Source organism: Pteropus vampyrus, unplaced genomic scaffold (genome assembly GCF_000151845.1).
Source record: "Pteropus vampyrus isolate Shadow unplaced genomic scaffold, Pvam_2.0 Scaffold62, whole genome shotgun sequence".
Taxonomy (NCBI): Eukaryota; Metazoa; Chordata; class Mammalia; order Chiroptera; family Pteropodidae; genus Pteropus; species Pteropus vampyrus.
This window is the reverse complement of record NW_011888843.1, coordinates 2164498-2180467: the sequence shown is the minus strand read 5'-3', so window position 1 is coordinate 2180467 and position 15970 is coordinate 2164498. Positions and strand designations below refer to the sequence as shown.

Here is a 15970-nt window from a genome sequence, read left to right as displayed (position 1 = left end):
CACTGAGAAACATCCAGAATTCTGTGCGACCACATATGAATGCACGTGTCGGGCCATCGCCCGCCCTGTGACCACTGTTCCACACTTCAGATCACAGGCTCTCCGCCCCCTCACTGGCCTCCGCTTTTGTAAGAAGCTTTCCTCCTCTACCTACGACCCAACAAACTCCTTCACAGTCCTACTTTATTTCCCCTGGAGTGTATTCTGCGGTCTTGTGGATTCTGGTTGCGGGGGGGGGGGGGGGGCGGTGCAAATGGATCAGGAGAGTTTTAATGGATTGAGTCAACGCATCTTTACCATTCTAAGAGCAAAAAGTGATTCCCATCCCCCAGGGGAAAAAAATGTGTCCTGTAGTGATTCTGATCCAAATGATCTCATCCATTATTTCTTGAAACTTGGTGCAAAGGTCTATAGCGCTCCTTAAGATTTTTTTTCAACAAGCCTAGGATAATTCTACTTCCATATCTAATTTCTAGTCTAGAAAGACTTGAAATATTACACAGCTAATAAAAGTTACAAGGAAGATTTTTCAGCATAAGAAATTATCCGTATTATAAGCAAAGAAAAAAGGTATAAAAACTACAGGTGCGCGCTTGCAGTTATGTAAAATTATGTCTGTGTGTGAACAAAGACTAGGAGACAAGATGCAGAAGAAACAGCAATAGTTACTATGCAAAGGCAGTTGAATTTTGAGTGGGGGGGATTCAGACCTTTAATAATTTTTGTTTTATATTACAACAATTTATTATATGAAGTATAGTATTTTTACATAAGATTATGACATGTATTTTATACAACAATATGATAGGAGGCTATTTATTTATAATATAAACATGGTGATAAGTAACGCAGTAAATTAAACCCCCTCTCAACCCAAAAATGAAACACTTCCTTTCTTAAAGGGCTTGAGAAGAGGAGTTGCATTCTGACAGGTTAATAGCACTGTGACCACCTCGCCTGTTTTTGGAGCAAACATCTCCCACTGCCACATCTCTAAACATATCTTTCAATGGGCTATTGTACAGTCTTTTGAAGCTCAGTTTATCTGCTACTTAAAATTCAGGTCACGAGCTACAAGTCTGTCATATTTGTCATCATTAGCCCAAGATACTGAAAATCCTACCCTTTGATTTTGGCACCAGGACGTGTTTTGAAGATTTTCAAAAGCACGCAGGTCAGTAGGTATGTCTGGCTTATAAAGAATCAGGCCTCTTTGGGTCAGACTTGCCGGACACTCGTCAGCTCTGCGTCTGCCGAGCTGGGATATGTACTTCTCTCTTAGGGAGCAGCCCTGAAGCGAGCCCATAAAGAAATCAGACGACATGCTCGGTGAGAGCTGAGGGCGGACTGAAAACTGTGAAGCAGCATGCTGCTCAGCAAGAGGCCGAGGAGGAAACCTGACCTGACAGGAGCGCGGAGGGCAGAGCACGGGCTCCCGACTCGGGCTCGGCGAGGCGGCGTCTTTGCTCGCTCATTCTTTAAAGCCCCGTAACCAACCTCCCAATACAGAAACGATTTCACAGGTGTGATGTTCTGAAATGACTTTCCGACTGTTTGCCGAGTTATACGTGACCACCTATTTATAACATGCACCAAGAAATATGTCTTTATATGTTTGGCACTATAGGCAAGATGGAACGCACAGGATTTGTCTCGAGGGCTGAGACAGTAGGGTGACCCTCGTGTGTACACAGCACAAACACCAGGCCAGACTGCGGTCTCCTGACCACTCTCATATCGTAGCGCCATTCCCCCAACTCTCAGACTGCACAGAGGCCAGCTGCCAGTTGGGGTCACCAGAAGGCATACCTTGACAGAGTTCTCATATAAGGTGCTAACTGAGGACTGTCCTTGGGGCCAATACCGTGGAAGAGAAGGACTTCTGTGGGATGGGGAGAAGGGAGAAGTCCAGCTGTGATGCAGACCCACTGACAGCCTCAGACGACTTCACACTGCTCCGGAGCTGGAGTTTTCCTGAGCTGACATGCGATGGCCGGGCCCTTACACTGCTGCACCAGTCACTGGATGTGGGCTGCCGTGGAAGGCTGAGGTGACCGCGGGCAGGTGGCTCTCAGCAACTGAGGCAATGCTCGAAGAGACAGACAGGTGAAGGCCAGGGCATTGAGTCCTTCACTGAAGGGTGATCCGGGCAGCACACGATCCACCAGAAAACCCCTTGCTGGAGCTTCCTGCTCTGTAATTTAACTGTAATTTAATCTTAAGCACACTGGGAGGCAGCATCACCTCCCCTAACCCACAGATGAAGATGGAAAAACTAAGCAAGCCCACCTGGGCCCCCAGCTGACCTTTGCTGTTCTCGTTCCTACCCTGGCAGAAAAACAGCTGGCTTTTAACAGCAAAAGTGTCATGGCTACAGGGCCAGGGCCAGGGCCAGGGCCAGGGCCAGGGCCAGGGCCAGGGCCAGGCCCAGGAGGGGTAGGGGAAGTCTGTGCTCCTGGTTGACAGAGAAGCAAACACACAGGAAGACCACCCATTCGACACCTTTCCTGTCTCCGCCCAGTCGGCCTGCCAATGGTTCAAATGTGTATTTCACACTGCTTTCTTAGCAGCTTTTCATTGTGGTCTTCACAATCATGAGGCAATTTACTACTTTCAAAAGCATTGTGGAAAGAGCAAAGTTTGGGCCAAAGAGCTGCAGAGGACGCCACCCCACCTCTTCCTTCAGCCCCAAGCTCTGCTTTTCCCTCTAGTCTGCGCTGTACACCCCACCCTGGGAGTTTCGTGCTCTACACCTCGTCTAGCTCCCCTTTCTGCCAACAGTGATGGCCCTGTGGCCCATTCCGTCACGTTTTCCATTAACCTGATATAGCCAATGTTCCTCTGTCTATTGACTTCTATTCTAGGTATTGATCACTTTTAAATAGGGACTTCTCAAAGAAAACAATTTGACCCTGAAACATTAGCCCCAAAGTGGGGTTAAGTAGGTGCGGTGGGAGGACGGAAAACGGGGAGACAAGCGGGACCATGTGGCATCCTAGGGTTCATTTACTCAAAGTCTTCTATTTAGACTGCGTAGAAGTTCTCACTGGCCTTGGTGTGAGAATGTTATGTCGGTGTCTAGCGCCTGAGGTATTTAGGCAACATTCGCCCTGAGCCTGTTAACGTACTCAGGGCCAGCAACAAACCAAGACTAAATCCTGAGTTGCGTGACAACATGGAGATTGTCCAGGGAAGTTTCAGGATAGCCTTCTCATCAGGTAAAATAATGTGCTACTGGGTTTAGGCCCTGAAGCTCCTTCCTTTGGCTCTAACTCACCTGATCTCTTGTCCCCCCCCAAGATGATCCAGACAGTGAGTGCAGTGGACCAAGATGACCCACGTGACGGCCAGCACTTCCACTACAGCTTGGCCCCAGAGGCGGCTAACAACCCCAACTTCACCGTGAGGGACAACCAAGGTAACCTGTGGGGAGTGGGCTGGATACGTGGGGTTATACCACGCAAACAGCATTAAAAGCCACCTGCTCTTTAATAGCAGGGAAGATGTGAGTGCTAATTTTTGCTTCAGAATGTCAGAGACAAAGAATGTCCTCTGCTGATTCTGAGACTCTCATTTGGTCAGTCGGCCAGACACGGGGCGGGACACACAGGCCAAAGCCTTCCCATCCCCACAGACGGCAGCCATGTTTGTGTGTTCTGTAACTAGGGGAAGAATCTGAGAAAAATGACAGAAACTGAACTAGATTAAGAGAAAAACCTGAGGGAACATTTCCAAGCAAGGATCAAAGGGCAAACATGGGCTCATAAAGAATAGTTTGCGCACTGAAATAACTTTATTACCTTAGCATGATTCAGGAAGACACAGCTGGGGCTCCCCATTCCAGAAAGTGCCCCCCACCACAGCTGTGCGGCAATGGGATTCTAGACACATTTCTCTAGTAAGCATCAGATCAGCAAGAGGTTTACGGACCTCGCACACTCTCCATGGGCACAGATGGGAAAAGGAGAGATCTTTGCTCTTTACCCAGATAATTTTCAAGAAAGGTCAGAGCAAGTGAAAGAATAATTTCGGTGTGTCACGTGAACCCCTCCTGTTGTTAACTCTGACACCAACGAGCTGTCTGACCTCGAGGAGGAAGGGCGTCACTTCTCTGGGCTGCAGTAGCCTTACTTTTATGCCAATTCTAACATATTAAGTGGCTTTTTATAACAATCGAAACAAAGGGAAACAAAAAATCATGACTGGGCATGCCTAGTCTTAGTCCCAAACATCAATTATCTGAGACTTAATGTATTAATCCCACCCCATGTGATGTTCTGCTATTAAAAGTTGAGAATATCAAACCTGTGTTATTCTAAGTGGAAAGTGTTCTTCCAAGTCATCCCTTTAACCTTCTACGTTACCATAAAATCACCACAACAATCCTGGGAGGCAGGATAATGTAAATTATCACAACAGAACTACTACAATTAAATATCCTGATATTTTCATTGGGTCAAATTTTGAACTGTTCATTTCCCTGCTTTACAGGAAAACCCTTCCTGCAAAAAGTGGTTTTAATCCCCTGAGGATTGGTTTTACAGTGGAAACATCATATTGTTTCTTCACATTTGCAGCTGTGTCACTGCATTCCTTTACTCTGGTTATTTGTCAGAATCGATAGAAAAATAATATGCAGCAAAATACTGCAAACTTTTAAAGACGATTTTGGACCCAATTCATGGAGCCAATCAATGCCTTGAAAAGATGGACCACTGGAATGTGATGACTATAAAGAGAAATGACTCATCTCTTGGAAGGTTTTCCAAAATGGAAGTCAGCACATCTTCAACAGAAAGAATAAACTCTTAATTTTCTCATGACAATTTACTCCACGAGCAGGCTTTACTGGGGCTCATTAAAAAATTGACCAGCATCTGATATGGTAGATACACTGTCAAGCCTCCTCCAACTCCCTTTTATGAACACAACAGAGCACTCTCTCAAATAAAGCCTTTCTTACTTTTTTATCCCCAAAGCATTATGAAAAGTATTATGTATACATAGCACATTACAGTTTCAAATGCATTTTCCCATACTTTGCTTTATTTGATGTTTATAAGAGTACTGCAAGGTTTTAAGGAAGTTCCTAAAACCCTAGTTATCAAATTCAACAAAAATTCTACAAGTGGCTACTATGTGCCACAGTCCTTCCAAGACTAGACTCAGAAATATGATGCTCTGATCTTTTATCTTTAATCTTAAATAATTTTGAGACCAAGAAACACATGATGTACAGTAGGCATGATGTAACATGTTTATGAAATTCAGTTCTGGTCAGGCTTTCTAAAAGTCTTATAACCTAGCCTCGATTAAACTGGAAAATAAAAAAGATTTCTGTTTAGGAAAACTTAGTTTCTGAAAAGAAACGAAATTAAAACTGTGAAGCAGAATTAATAGTACTTAACTACTAAATCTGGAAAATAGAAAAATAGGTGAGTTGTATGGTAGACAAAAATATGAATATAATCCTCGAGTTGGCAACCAAGTGTTATCTTCCTCCACTGAGAAGGAAATAAGAGGAAAGGCCTACACAAAAGCACGAAGAGATTTCAATTAGCTGAATAATTTGCTACACTTAATGTCATTGAACTAAATAAGCAATTAGCACAGTGGAAGGAGTATACATCTGGAGTCAGAAAAACCAAAGCTCAAAGACCAGCTCTGCTACTAAGTTAGTGACTTTGAACAAATTATATCATCTCTCCAGGCATTAACTCTCTCACTATAAGGGTGAGATTATCACTGTCTCTCCAAAATGTCATAGAGATTAAATGAGATAATGCTTGTAAAGTCTAAGTGCCAAGCATTTAAGTACTCAATAAAAAAACAGGGGAAGAAGGTAGAAAAATTATTTAAGAGTTAATGTATTAGTCAGAATAGGCTAGGTTACGCTGCAGAAACAAACATCACCGAAAGCTCAGTGACTAAAGTTAATTTCATGCTCACACAAAACTGACTAGGGTCTGAGTGACTGAGGACAGCTGTTCATGTGTACAGCTCAGTGTCCCAGGCTGCATGGATCTCCATCTCAAACATTCCTTCATGATAACCACACCGATGCAAGAGCACAGAGAATCACATACCAGCTTCTACATGTTTCTGCCTGGAAGTTGATGAATGACTTTTGCTCATTTTTCATCATCTAACGCAAATCACAGAGACATGCCCAAATTCAAAAGCGTAGAAATGTACAATTTTTTGTTATGTCCAAGAAAAGGAGAACCGGAAATACTGATACTGATATTAGTAACGTTTACGTTGGTAAGGCTCTCAGAATTTTTTGTGAAGTTCTAGACTCTCCCCTGTGAAGTGTGAAACACATCCAGAGGACCTTCCACGTTGTTACTAGCTTTGAGAGTCAATACTTGTATGTCCCGCCGTATCTCTCAAACTTTTCCTTTGCAGGAAATGATCTGAGCTTTGCGAATATATATATATATATAATACATATATGCATATATATCTGATTTATAATTCATAGCCATTCAATGAAACTTGAGAATATAGATAAAAAAAATAAAAGATCCCAAAACATTAAGCAAATATAAACACACACACACACACACACACACCAGCTTTGTGGAAACACATCAAATAATTTTGCTAATCTCCTTTAAAATTGGAGGGGGAAAAAAATACTATCAATACTGATAGGAATGAATTTTCACAAAGTTCATATTAACTACTTACACTTAGACCACCAACGAGGGGGGAATAACAGTGTGTGTCATATGATTAGGGGATTTCAAATAAGCTTCTGCTAAATGAGCGGTTCTTCAGAAAGCACAGGAGTTGGTGACTGCATTTCAGAAGCATAAAAGAAAATAGCGAAAGACGTGAATTCTAGCCAAAGTGACAAAAAAATGAGCAATCTGCCACAGCCACTTGGGCTCTTCGGCATTCTTCTCCTGGAGGCACAGAGCAGCACTGGGGCCTCGCAAAGCTGCTGAGCGGAAACAAACGGGACCACAAGTCGCCAGTGATTGTTCATTTCTGTCAAGCTTTCCCAGGGACATTTCAGTTAGATCTGAAGTCAGACAGCTCGCCCTGGGCACTTATGTCACAAAGGGTAAGACATAATCTCAAAAAGCGTTTCTCTCCTAGGTCTCAGGGTTTTGCCTAGAAGCAGGCAAAAATCTTGGTTTCTGCATCCAAATGCTGACCAGACAAAGCTGACCTGGCTGTAGCTGAAGGCCTAAGGGAACGTTTGCCCATCCTCTCTCTCCTCCACGCCCGTTCCTGCCCCCTTGCTTTCCTCAATCCAAGAGACACATTCACCTGTTGGTTCTTCCACTGTCTTCCTCCCCCTCGTTCTTCCTCTTTCCCTTTTCAATCCCGGAATCCCTGTCTTCTTCAGATAACACTGCCCGGATCCTAACGAGGCGGTCCAGCTTCCGGCAGCAGGAGCAGAGTGTCTTTTACCTGCCCATCCTAATATCAGACAACGGGCAGCCGGTGCTGAGCAGCACAGGCACGCTGACCATCCAGGTGTGCAGCTGTGATGACAATGGCCACGTCCTGTCCTGCAGCCCAGAGGCCTACATGCTCCCAGTCAGTTTGAGCCGGGGTGCCCTCATCGCCATCCTGGCCTGCATCTTCGTCCTCTTAGGTGAGTACGTGGCTCCTTTCCATTCTGTGTGGTCCTGCAAGTGCTTACGGAGACATCATTCAGGGATTTTCCCAAGAGCTGTTCGGAGCTGCTTTTCTGCACTGAGTTTATTGAAAACGTGATAGAGTAAGGCTGAGAAAAAAAAGTAAAGAAATTGAAGGCAGTTCCTTCCTTCAAGAAACTCCCAGCCTTTCTGGCCAAATCAAAGCACATGTATTTCTCTATCAAGCATCTACTACGGGCAAGGGTACCACGCTGGGTGCAAAGATTAATAAAACAGACATGTCCCAGCCTTCACAGAGCTCACTTCAGAACAAAGCAGTTTATCTGGAAATCACAGAACCAAAATGACAGTTTGGAACAGGATATGATGATCGCCTCTTCTAACTCCTTCATTTCAGATAAGTACTAGCTATATCATAAAGAGACAGTGACAGGCCCAAGGTCAAATGTCACAGAGCCAGGACTGAAATGCAGGCAGGCCCTACAGTGAGCTTCCCTGTATCTGAGCGGCACAGCCCTTCTCCTAAAAGTTCATCCCAAATTCTGGAGGTGGTGTTAGACAGAAGGGAAGAGGGACAGTGTGTCCTGAGGGGACAGGGGTATATGCCATTTAAAATAGGGTGATCAGGAAAGGCCTCACTGATCAGAAGACCTTTGAGCAGAGATCTGGAAAAAGTGACAGAGTGAAACCACACAGGTATCTGGGAAAATAAGCTGTTTGGGGCATCAGGATCCCTTCCTAGGCACTGTGGCCACCCAACAAGGAACAGCGACTAAACAGGGCCAGCCTGCCTCTGCCGGCGAAATAAAAAGATGTGTTGACAGGCCAGTGGAAGAGCACTATTGGGGTATGGGGCCCTGCCTTCCTTGTCTCAAGTCATTCTGCAAGGCAGCCACCCAGCTCTCTCGTTCATAAGGCCATTTGTGTAATTGTTTTTGAACTCCACACTCAAAAACGAGCAATAAAACACCTAAACCAACTCTTGAAACCGAGAATGTTCTGTACATATAACTCTTCTGATTGAATTAATTCACAGCATATATATTTTGCTTAGAGAAAAGTAGACTTAGTAGATAGTACTATTATTCAATATGAAAGAAATCTAGCATTCCATGAAAGAAAAGAATAAAGCACAGGAGATTTAAATGAGAATAGACATGCAGATATCCACATACCCCCTTGATCCTTGGTTTACTGCTACAAGAGACTCAGTCAGACCAAAGAAAGAAGGTACTGACTGTAAAATGTTAGCACTTGATTGAATTTTAGATAGGTCTGTGGAACATGTTTCTGAAAAAATCATTTTAAGATATAACATGTGGTTTAATTGTGTTGTTTTAGTTCAATGCTACATGAAAGGATGAGTAATATAAATAAGTAACATTTCTAAGTCCTTGGATCCCTGGATGACAGAGAATTGTCCTCTTTCTGGTGCTTCTCAGTACTGGGAAAAAAAAAAAAAAAAGCTTCCTGCAATTCCCTAAATGTCCATAAGGTGGCATTGAGAGTCCTTGAGTGCAAGACAGGATAACCTGCAAGAGGCCTTTGATGAAACTTGCTCTTAAGGGAAATTTCCAGTCTGTCCTTAGTTCTATCTTTGGCAAATGTGTATGTTACAAGTTCACCCTGGCCCACAAACAGTAGAGATGCCATCATTAAAGAAATACTGATTTAAAGAGACTGGCACAGAGAGGCTCTCAAGCTAGAAGTGTTGTGCAAGGGACAATTTCTTTTGTGCTTCCCAAATCCATTATGTCTTGTCTTCTGAACTATATGAAATAAACACAGTTTTCAGGAGCTGAACTGAACAGAGCTGTTGAAAAACCCTCATAGTTTTCGGCACTCTTATTTCTAAGAATGCACATCCCACATTAAACACAATTCCTAAAACTAAGTAAAAGTGAACTGCAGTTGGTCCGTCAACAAAATACTATACTTTGTGAACAAATAAACAGATTAATTTTATTTTGCGGGATTTCTTCTTATATCTCAAGTATGTATCTAGTTCCTAGAAAATCTCTTAGGCACTACACGCTGTGCTTATAGATCTAAAAATTAAAAATCCCTAGAATTGATTCTCTTATGTCGGGGAGGCTTTTCAGCTAAATAGGACCCCAAATCTAATTTTGCAATTCTTGTTATTTAAATCAGATTACCTAAAAAATAAGATATGTAGTGATCTTTATTTTTCAAGAGATGGACCCGTTCCATGAACTGCTTAATTCTTCATCACTATCAGAATTCTTTCCAGCAGATACTCAAAGACTTTTCTATTTTTTCTTTTTAGCATTTTCTAAAATACCACTCCAGTATCACCTACATGAAGGTTTTCCCAGGTTGCTAGGAAGAATTAACTAGCCCTGCCTCTGCATTCTCTTCACTACACTTATAACCCTATAAAAGACCTTACACACCTGAGTTGTATTAATCATCAGTGTCTATAATTTCCTTGGATTGCAAGCTTATAAGAACAGAAATCCTATTCAATGTTGTTTCTCCATGGATTAGCACAGTGCCTAAAAAATACTTAAGTTTAGTAACTGTTTACTGAATCCTACGAACATAGCATGTTTACTTAGAATCTCATTTTCCCAACCTTCATCCATCCAAATCACACCCCAGCCTCTAATTCCCAGTTCAAGGCTCCACTTCTTCAGATCCCTCTTAGTCCACTGCTCTGAAATCCTACAGTCCTATACTCTATGAATCATATTTTTGCACAAGGAGAAAATATATGAGCATACAGTTGTTTCCTGCATTTTGTCACCCAAGCTATTTGGGAAAATATTAGGTATTAACATCATTAATTGCAATTTACAAAAAGCACATTTTATATTCAAATTTTAAAAATCATTATCAGGAGCTTTTGAAGTCCATCCGTTATCTTACTGTGCATATGACTACACTCTTATTTCTCCCCCAATGGATAGACTGGGGTCTTATTTTGCAGTGCTGTCAAGCTGTCAGTGTTCACTAGCTGTAACAATGCACACCAGAAAAATAATCAATAGCGGTTCTACAGCTAAAACCCCAACACACTTCCTGGAAAACATTTTTAGTACAGAGATAAACAGTTCAATGGGATTATCTCTATCTCTCCTTTAAACCTCAGTGAACACATCCTGGGGGGAAAAAAATACATTTGTTGGGACGAAAATTTTATCCAAGCCTGCAAAGGCACATCTAACAATGTGGTGCTTCTTTGATAACAAGATGAATTCTATAAAATGTCACTGCTCATTCCTCCCTTCCACGAACATCACTGAATCCAGAAAGTCACAAATGAGTCACAACCTCTCTATGGAAAGGCTTTTTAGAGGAGTTGAGTTTATTGGACAACAGCGGTCACTTATGCGGTCTTATTTTCTGGAGGAGGTGTGAAAAGCCTAAGACTTTGGCCGATTCTTAGTAGGAGTCTCTACGCATGCGCAGTAACATATGCTAGGTACACAGCCAAATCCTACTGAGCTGCTAATGTTAGAAAGCGGGATCTATTTGCATAAGATTTCTACATTATAATAAGAGAAATGCACATCCATCCTTATTTAGTCAGAAGACAAGCCCTGATCCTTATCGCATGCTCCACGCAGGCCGCTGTGCTTTGTTAGCGGGATTTTACATTGGGTGGTTGGGTGTAGGCACCACACGCAATTTCAAAGCGGCAAGTTGACGCAAAGACGCTTTATATGCAACCTTGAATTCAACTACTCATTTAAAATATAGGGCTTTGTTTTCCTACAAACTCTCAATCTAACCTGGCAGAATGAGCGAGAACGGGGTAGACCCCGGAGTTTAAAATACACAAACGCTGTCTCTGAGCGCAGCGCTCAGAAACTCCTGCCATACCTGGGGTCAACCGAGAGCACCTCACGTCATGGCACGTCTCCCGCCAGGTCCCTCCGGTAAATGTCCCGTCCTCTTTCTCCGGCAGTGCTGGTGCTGCTCATCTTGTCCATGAGGCGGCACCGGAAGCAGCCGTACATCATCGACGACGAGGAGAACATCCACGAGAACATCGTCCGCTACGACGACGAGGGCGGCGGCGAGGAGGACACCGAGGCCTTCGACATCGCGGCCATGTGGAACCCCCGGGAGGCGCAGGTGGCCGGCGCCCCCAAGACGCGGCAGGACATGCTGCCGGAAATCGAGAGCCTCTCCCGCTACGTGCCTCAGACGTGCGCCGTGAGCAGCACCGTGCACAGCTACGTGCTGGCCAAGCTCTACGAGGCCGACATGGACCTGTGGGCCCCGCCCTTCGACTCCCTCCAGACGTACATGTTCGAGGGGGACGGCTCGGTGGCCGGGTCGCTGAGCTCCCTCCAATCGGCCGCATCGGACTCGGAGCAGAGCTTCGACTTCCTCACGGACTGGGGGCCCCGCTTCCGGAAGCTGGCGGAGCTCTACGGGGCGGCGGAGGGGCCAGCACCCCTGTGGTGACGGAAGCCGGGAGGCATGCGCGCGTCCAAACGCGGACGTTCTAGGCGGATGCTTCGCGGACGAGGTGCGTCCAACCCACACGAGCAATACTGTGCTGGAGAGTTCGAGAATGGAGTGAGCAGGAGAACAGGGCTCTCTCTGGATCAGCTTTACTACTTGGTTAGATTAAATAAACAAGAGGAAATGCAAGAAGGGGGTAGAATCTCCAATTATCTTTTTTACTTTTCTTTTTGATTTTTGTGACACTATTCAAAGGCTTGGAGTCCAAGGTTAGATATGGCAAGCTTGGCTTTTCTTTGCCTGTCACCAAGGTCTTTGTCACTTTTCCACCACAAAGAGGCTCTGATATTAAATCTAGAGGTGGCCGTTGAAAGCAGACAGAAAGTTCTACTCTCACATCCTCTTTATTTTATTATTCTCCAATTCAGAGTTTTGCTGGCTCGTCAAACCACACAAACTAATCCACGCAGAAGAACGCTGAAAAAAATGTTCCTCGGTGGAATTAACCTACTTGTCCTGGGATGGATGGAATTTCTTTTAACCCTTTTGCGACAAAGTTTAGGGGAATCGGCCTTGCATGGGGGCCGGGTGGGGGTGGGAGGAGGAAGAGGCATTGACTTTGCGCTCAAGTTTAACGGCTGAACCAAGAGTCGTTGGCATTACGACATATCCAACTCTGTCAAGTTCGAGTGCTCTTGTTCTCCCAGCTCTTTCACTGTGCCCCTGCAAAATCGTTCAGAACGAAACCAGAAAATCTGCCTCTTTTGCACTGTAGATATCTCTTCCATGTGCCAAATGTGAAGATTAGATGCTACAAATGAAAGCCAAATAAAAAGAAGTATCTGATAAAAGCATGGGTTAGAGGGCTTTCCTAATCTGTGTGAGGTCAATCCAAGGGATGTTTACATACTGTAGATAACCTACTTGAACAAAAATCAGTATTATAGAGAATGGATGTAAGAAAATTACATGTATAAGTTTTGTATATTTGTTAATAATTTTGGTAATAAATATGATGCACTGCATCTCAGTACCTTAGCACTTCTTTTAATAAAAGTTAAATAGAAGGGAAAGTCTATTGTCAATTTGTTTTAATTGCTGGGCAGGTGAAAGATGGCTTGGTGAGCCTGACCTAGCCTCAGGTTCTTGGGACTGGGGCTGATTCATAAAGCAAAGCCAATGGCAAAGAAGTATGGGGCCGTGCGTTCTATTTCAGTCACGGAACAAATGAACACAATGGTTCAAACTGTTAAGCTTTTCATGAACACGCTTTATTCTCCCATCTCTGAAAAGAGCAAAAGATGATTTGAGAACATCAACAATGCAGTGGTGAATTTCACCTACTTTTTTTTGTGAGTGGGTTTTACACCTCACCAAGGAGGCAGGCCACTGAGCTCCTTTCATCTCTGTTCTATTGGCAAATCAAATATGCACAAACAGTCCGAATATATATCAAATATGTATAGCTCATCAACACTGGATGAGCTCACATAAGTGTGGGACATAATTCATTCATCTTTCTTTTCCCCACAGTAGCTAACAAAGTCCTCTGCATACAGTCAGTGCTTAATAAGTGCATAATGAGTACATGAGAAAAGGGATCTCTTTGACATCATATACTAAAATATATTTTACACAGTTGTACTTACAATTGAGGACAAACTGTGTGCCTTGGTTAAAGCAGTGATTCTCAAATTTTAATGTGTCAGAATCACCTGGGACACTCGTAAAACTCTAGCTTGTTGGGCCTTACCCACAGTTTTTAAATTCAGTTGATCTGGGGCCATTTGCATTTCTAACAAGTTTCTGGTGGATGCTCATGCTGCTGGTCCAGGGCCCACACTGTGAGAACTCTGATGTATGGTTTCTCTCTCTCTTAAATAAGAGATAAGATTATCAGCCTACCTGCACTGGGGCCCACCTCATCCATAGAGTGGAATTGTGAACCTCTTTTCCAGTAAAAGGGCAATTTGGCAGAAATATATGAGAAGGCTGATGAGGGTCTGGGAGCCAGAAGGATGTGCTTTATGCTTTTTATGTAGTCTACTAATAGCCAGGCCAATTCTCATTTTCAACTTTTAGCACACTAACCGTTTCCTTCCATGAAAGGCATCTCTCCTACATCTTTTTTAAAGGTAAGGTGTGATGTAAACGTTAATAAAGAAAAAGTATGAACTTGAATCCCAACGAGGCTCTAAAAAATAAGTGATTTGAATTTGGGCAAATTAACCCCTATAACATTCTTTCTGTCACTAGCCCTAAGGATAATTTTGTGACTATTTCTCTTTGTGTTGCATGTGTTAAAAACTGGGAACAGCTGTTACCCAAAACACGGGGGGTGATCATGCCCCACATCCTGCAAGTATAGTACCCCTGGTAGTGGGCATGAAGTGATTAAACAGAACCACCTGGAGCTTCTGGGCCTTGGGAGGATGTTTAATGGTGTGATACAGGAAGCGTGAGGGAAACACAGAATACGAGATCCATTTCAGCTCACGTTCTAAGCCAAAAGAGACTCTTCCCTCCAAATGAGTTTTAAAGTCTCTTTCCATTGCCACAGTTTGCCACAAATGCTGGCCCCCTCTGCAAAGAAAACACCGTCCCTACCAGACAGACTGCAGAAAGTATGATCGGGTTAAGGCAAGAGAGCTGTAAAATTATTCAGCCATTTCTTTGTTAACAGGTAAAGCAGCTCACCTATACTTTACACATTGGAGGGAAACAGGAGCATCTGGAGATATCAATTAAGACTCAGTCTGAAACTGTCTTCTGAACAAGAAGACAGCAAAGATAAAAATCAGCAATGAGTTTTCTGAATCAAAAAAAGCAGACTGTCCCAACATGGCAGCTAGCAAAAACAAATCGGAGTGGTTTACACAAGAAAGAATCTATAAATCCTGAAAACAAAATTCAGACAAGCCAAAATCAGTGCAGGCACATTGATTAGGGACTGTTACTAGTTCACCAGTGATCCAGAACTAGACTTTGATGTCAGGCTTCACAGTATATTCTTTTGCAGATGGATTCATTCTTAAATCTGTTTGTCATCTCCATAATAAACTTAAAGAACTTTCAAGACATTTTCATGTATAAATACCTGGATTTTAGAGGCTTCTGCTTCATCCTAAGGGGTCAAGGTTCTGATATGGGGAGTGGACAAAATTAGATCAAGGAATCCTCTTTATAAAGTGTTCTACTAATAAGACATATCTGTCTTTTGATTCATCTTATACAAAACACCCTGAGTACTAATTTATAGTATGTGTAATTACAACATTAACCCAGAAGACAATATTTCTTAAATCTTTCTTTCTGGCACAGGAAGCTGGCCAATCTTGCCCATGTGTTTCCACATTCTTCGTTTTGTAAGGATTGTCGATGGCTGATGGTGAGGGAATTTCTTCCACTGCAGTACTGAGCTACTGTAGTCACTTTCCTGGTATGCATAATCACTAGAGCTGCTTCTCATCCCAGAAAGCCTGAGACCACTTCTCCAAGAGTATTCACTCTCAGAAACCAGTAAAACTACCTACAAATCTTTTCTCACTTTTCAGGAGGCAGATCCTAGCTTTTCTTTTATTATTTCTCTTTCTTCCCCTTTCTCTTAATCACCATTTCTGCATAAAAGCCCCGTCAAACTTAGTGGTATAAAAGGACAATCATTTTACTGTGCTCACAATTTATGTGCTCACATTATTGTATGTCAAAAATTCAGGAAGGCTACATCAGTGGCACCTCCTCTCTGCTCCACAAAATCAGGATTTCGGCTGGGGCGATTTGAAGCTGGGAGTGACTCATCTAAAGGCTTGCTCACTCATCTGTCAGGGGGCTGATGCTGGCTTTCGTGTAAGGCCTCAGAGGGAGCTTGGGCTTCCTAACATTGTGGGGCTGGATTCCAAAGCTAAACGTCAAAAGAA

The 15970-nt window shown here is 43.3% G+C and overlaps 1 protein-coding gene across 1 annotated transcript in view; it reads left to right on the top strand.

Annotated features, from left to right (window-relative positions):
* The window catches only part of CDH20 (cadherin 20), a 209965-nt gene extending 196845 nt beyond the window's left edge, over positions 1-13120 (top strand). Inside the window, exons 10-12 of the mRNA XM_011361074.2 lie at positions 3301-3418; positions 7361-7612; positions 11548-13120. Coding sequence (XP_011359376.1) covers positions 3301-3418; positions 7361-7612; positions 11548-12053 — 876 coding nt within the window. The 3' untranslated portion in view covers positions 12054-13120. The remainder of the gene's footprint in view (positions 1-3300; positions 3419-7360; positions 7613-11547) is intronic.
* Positions 13121-15970: the final 2850 nt, after the last annotated feature.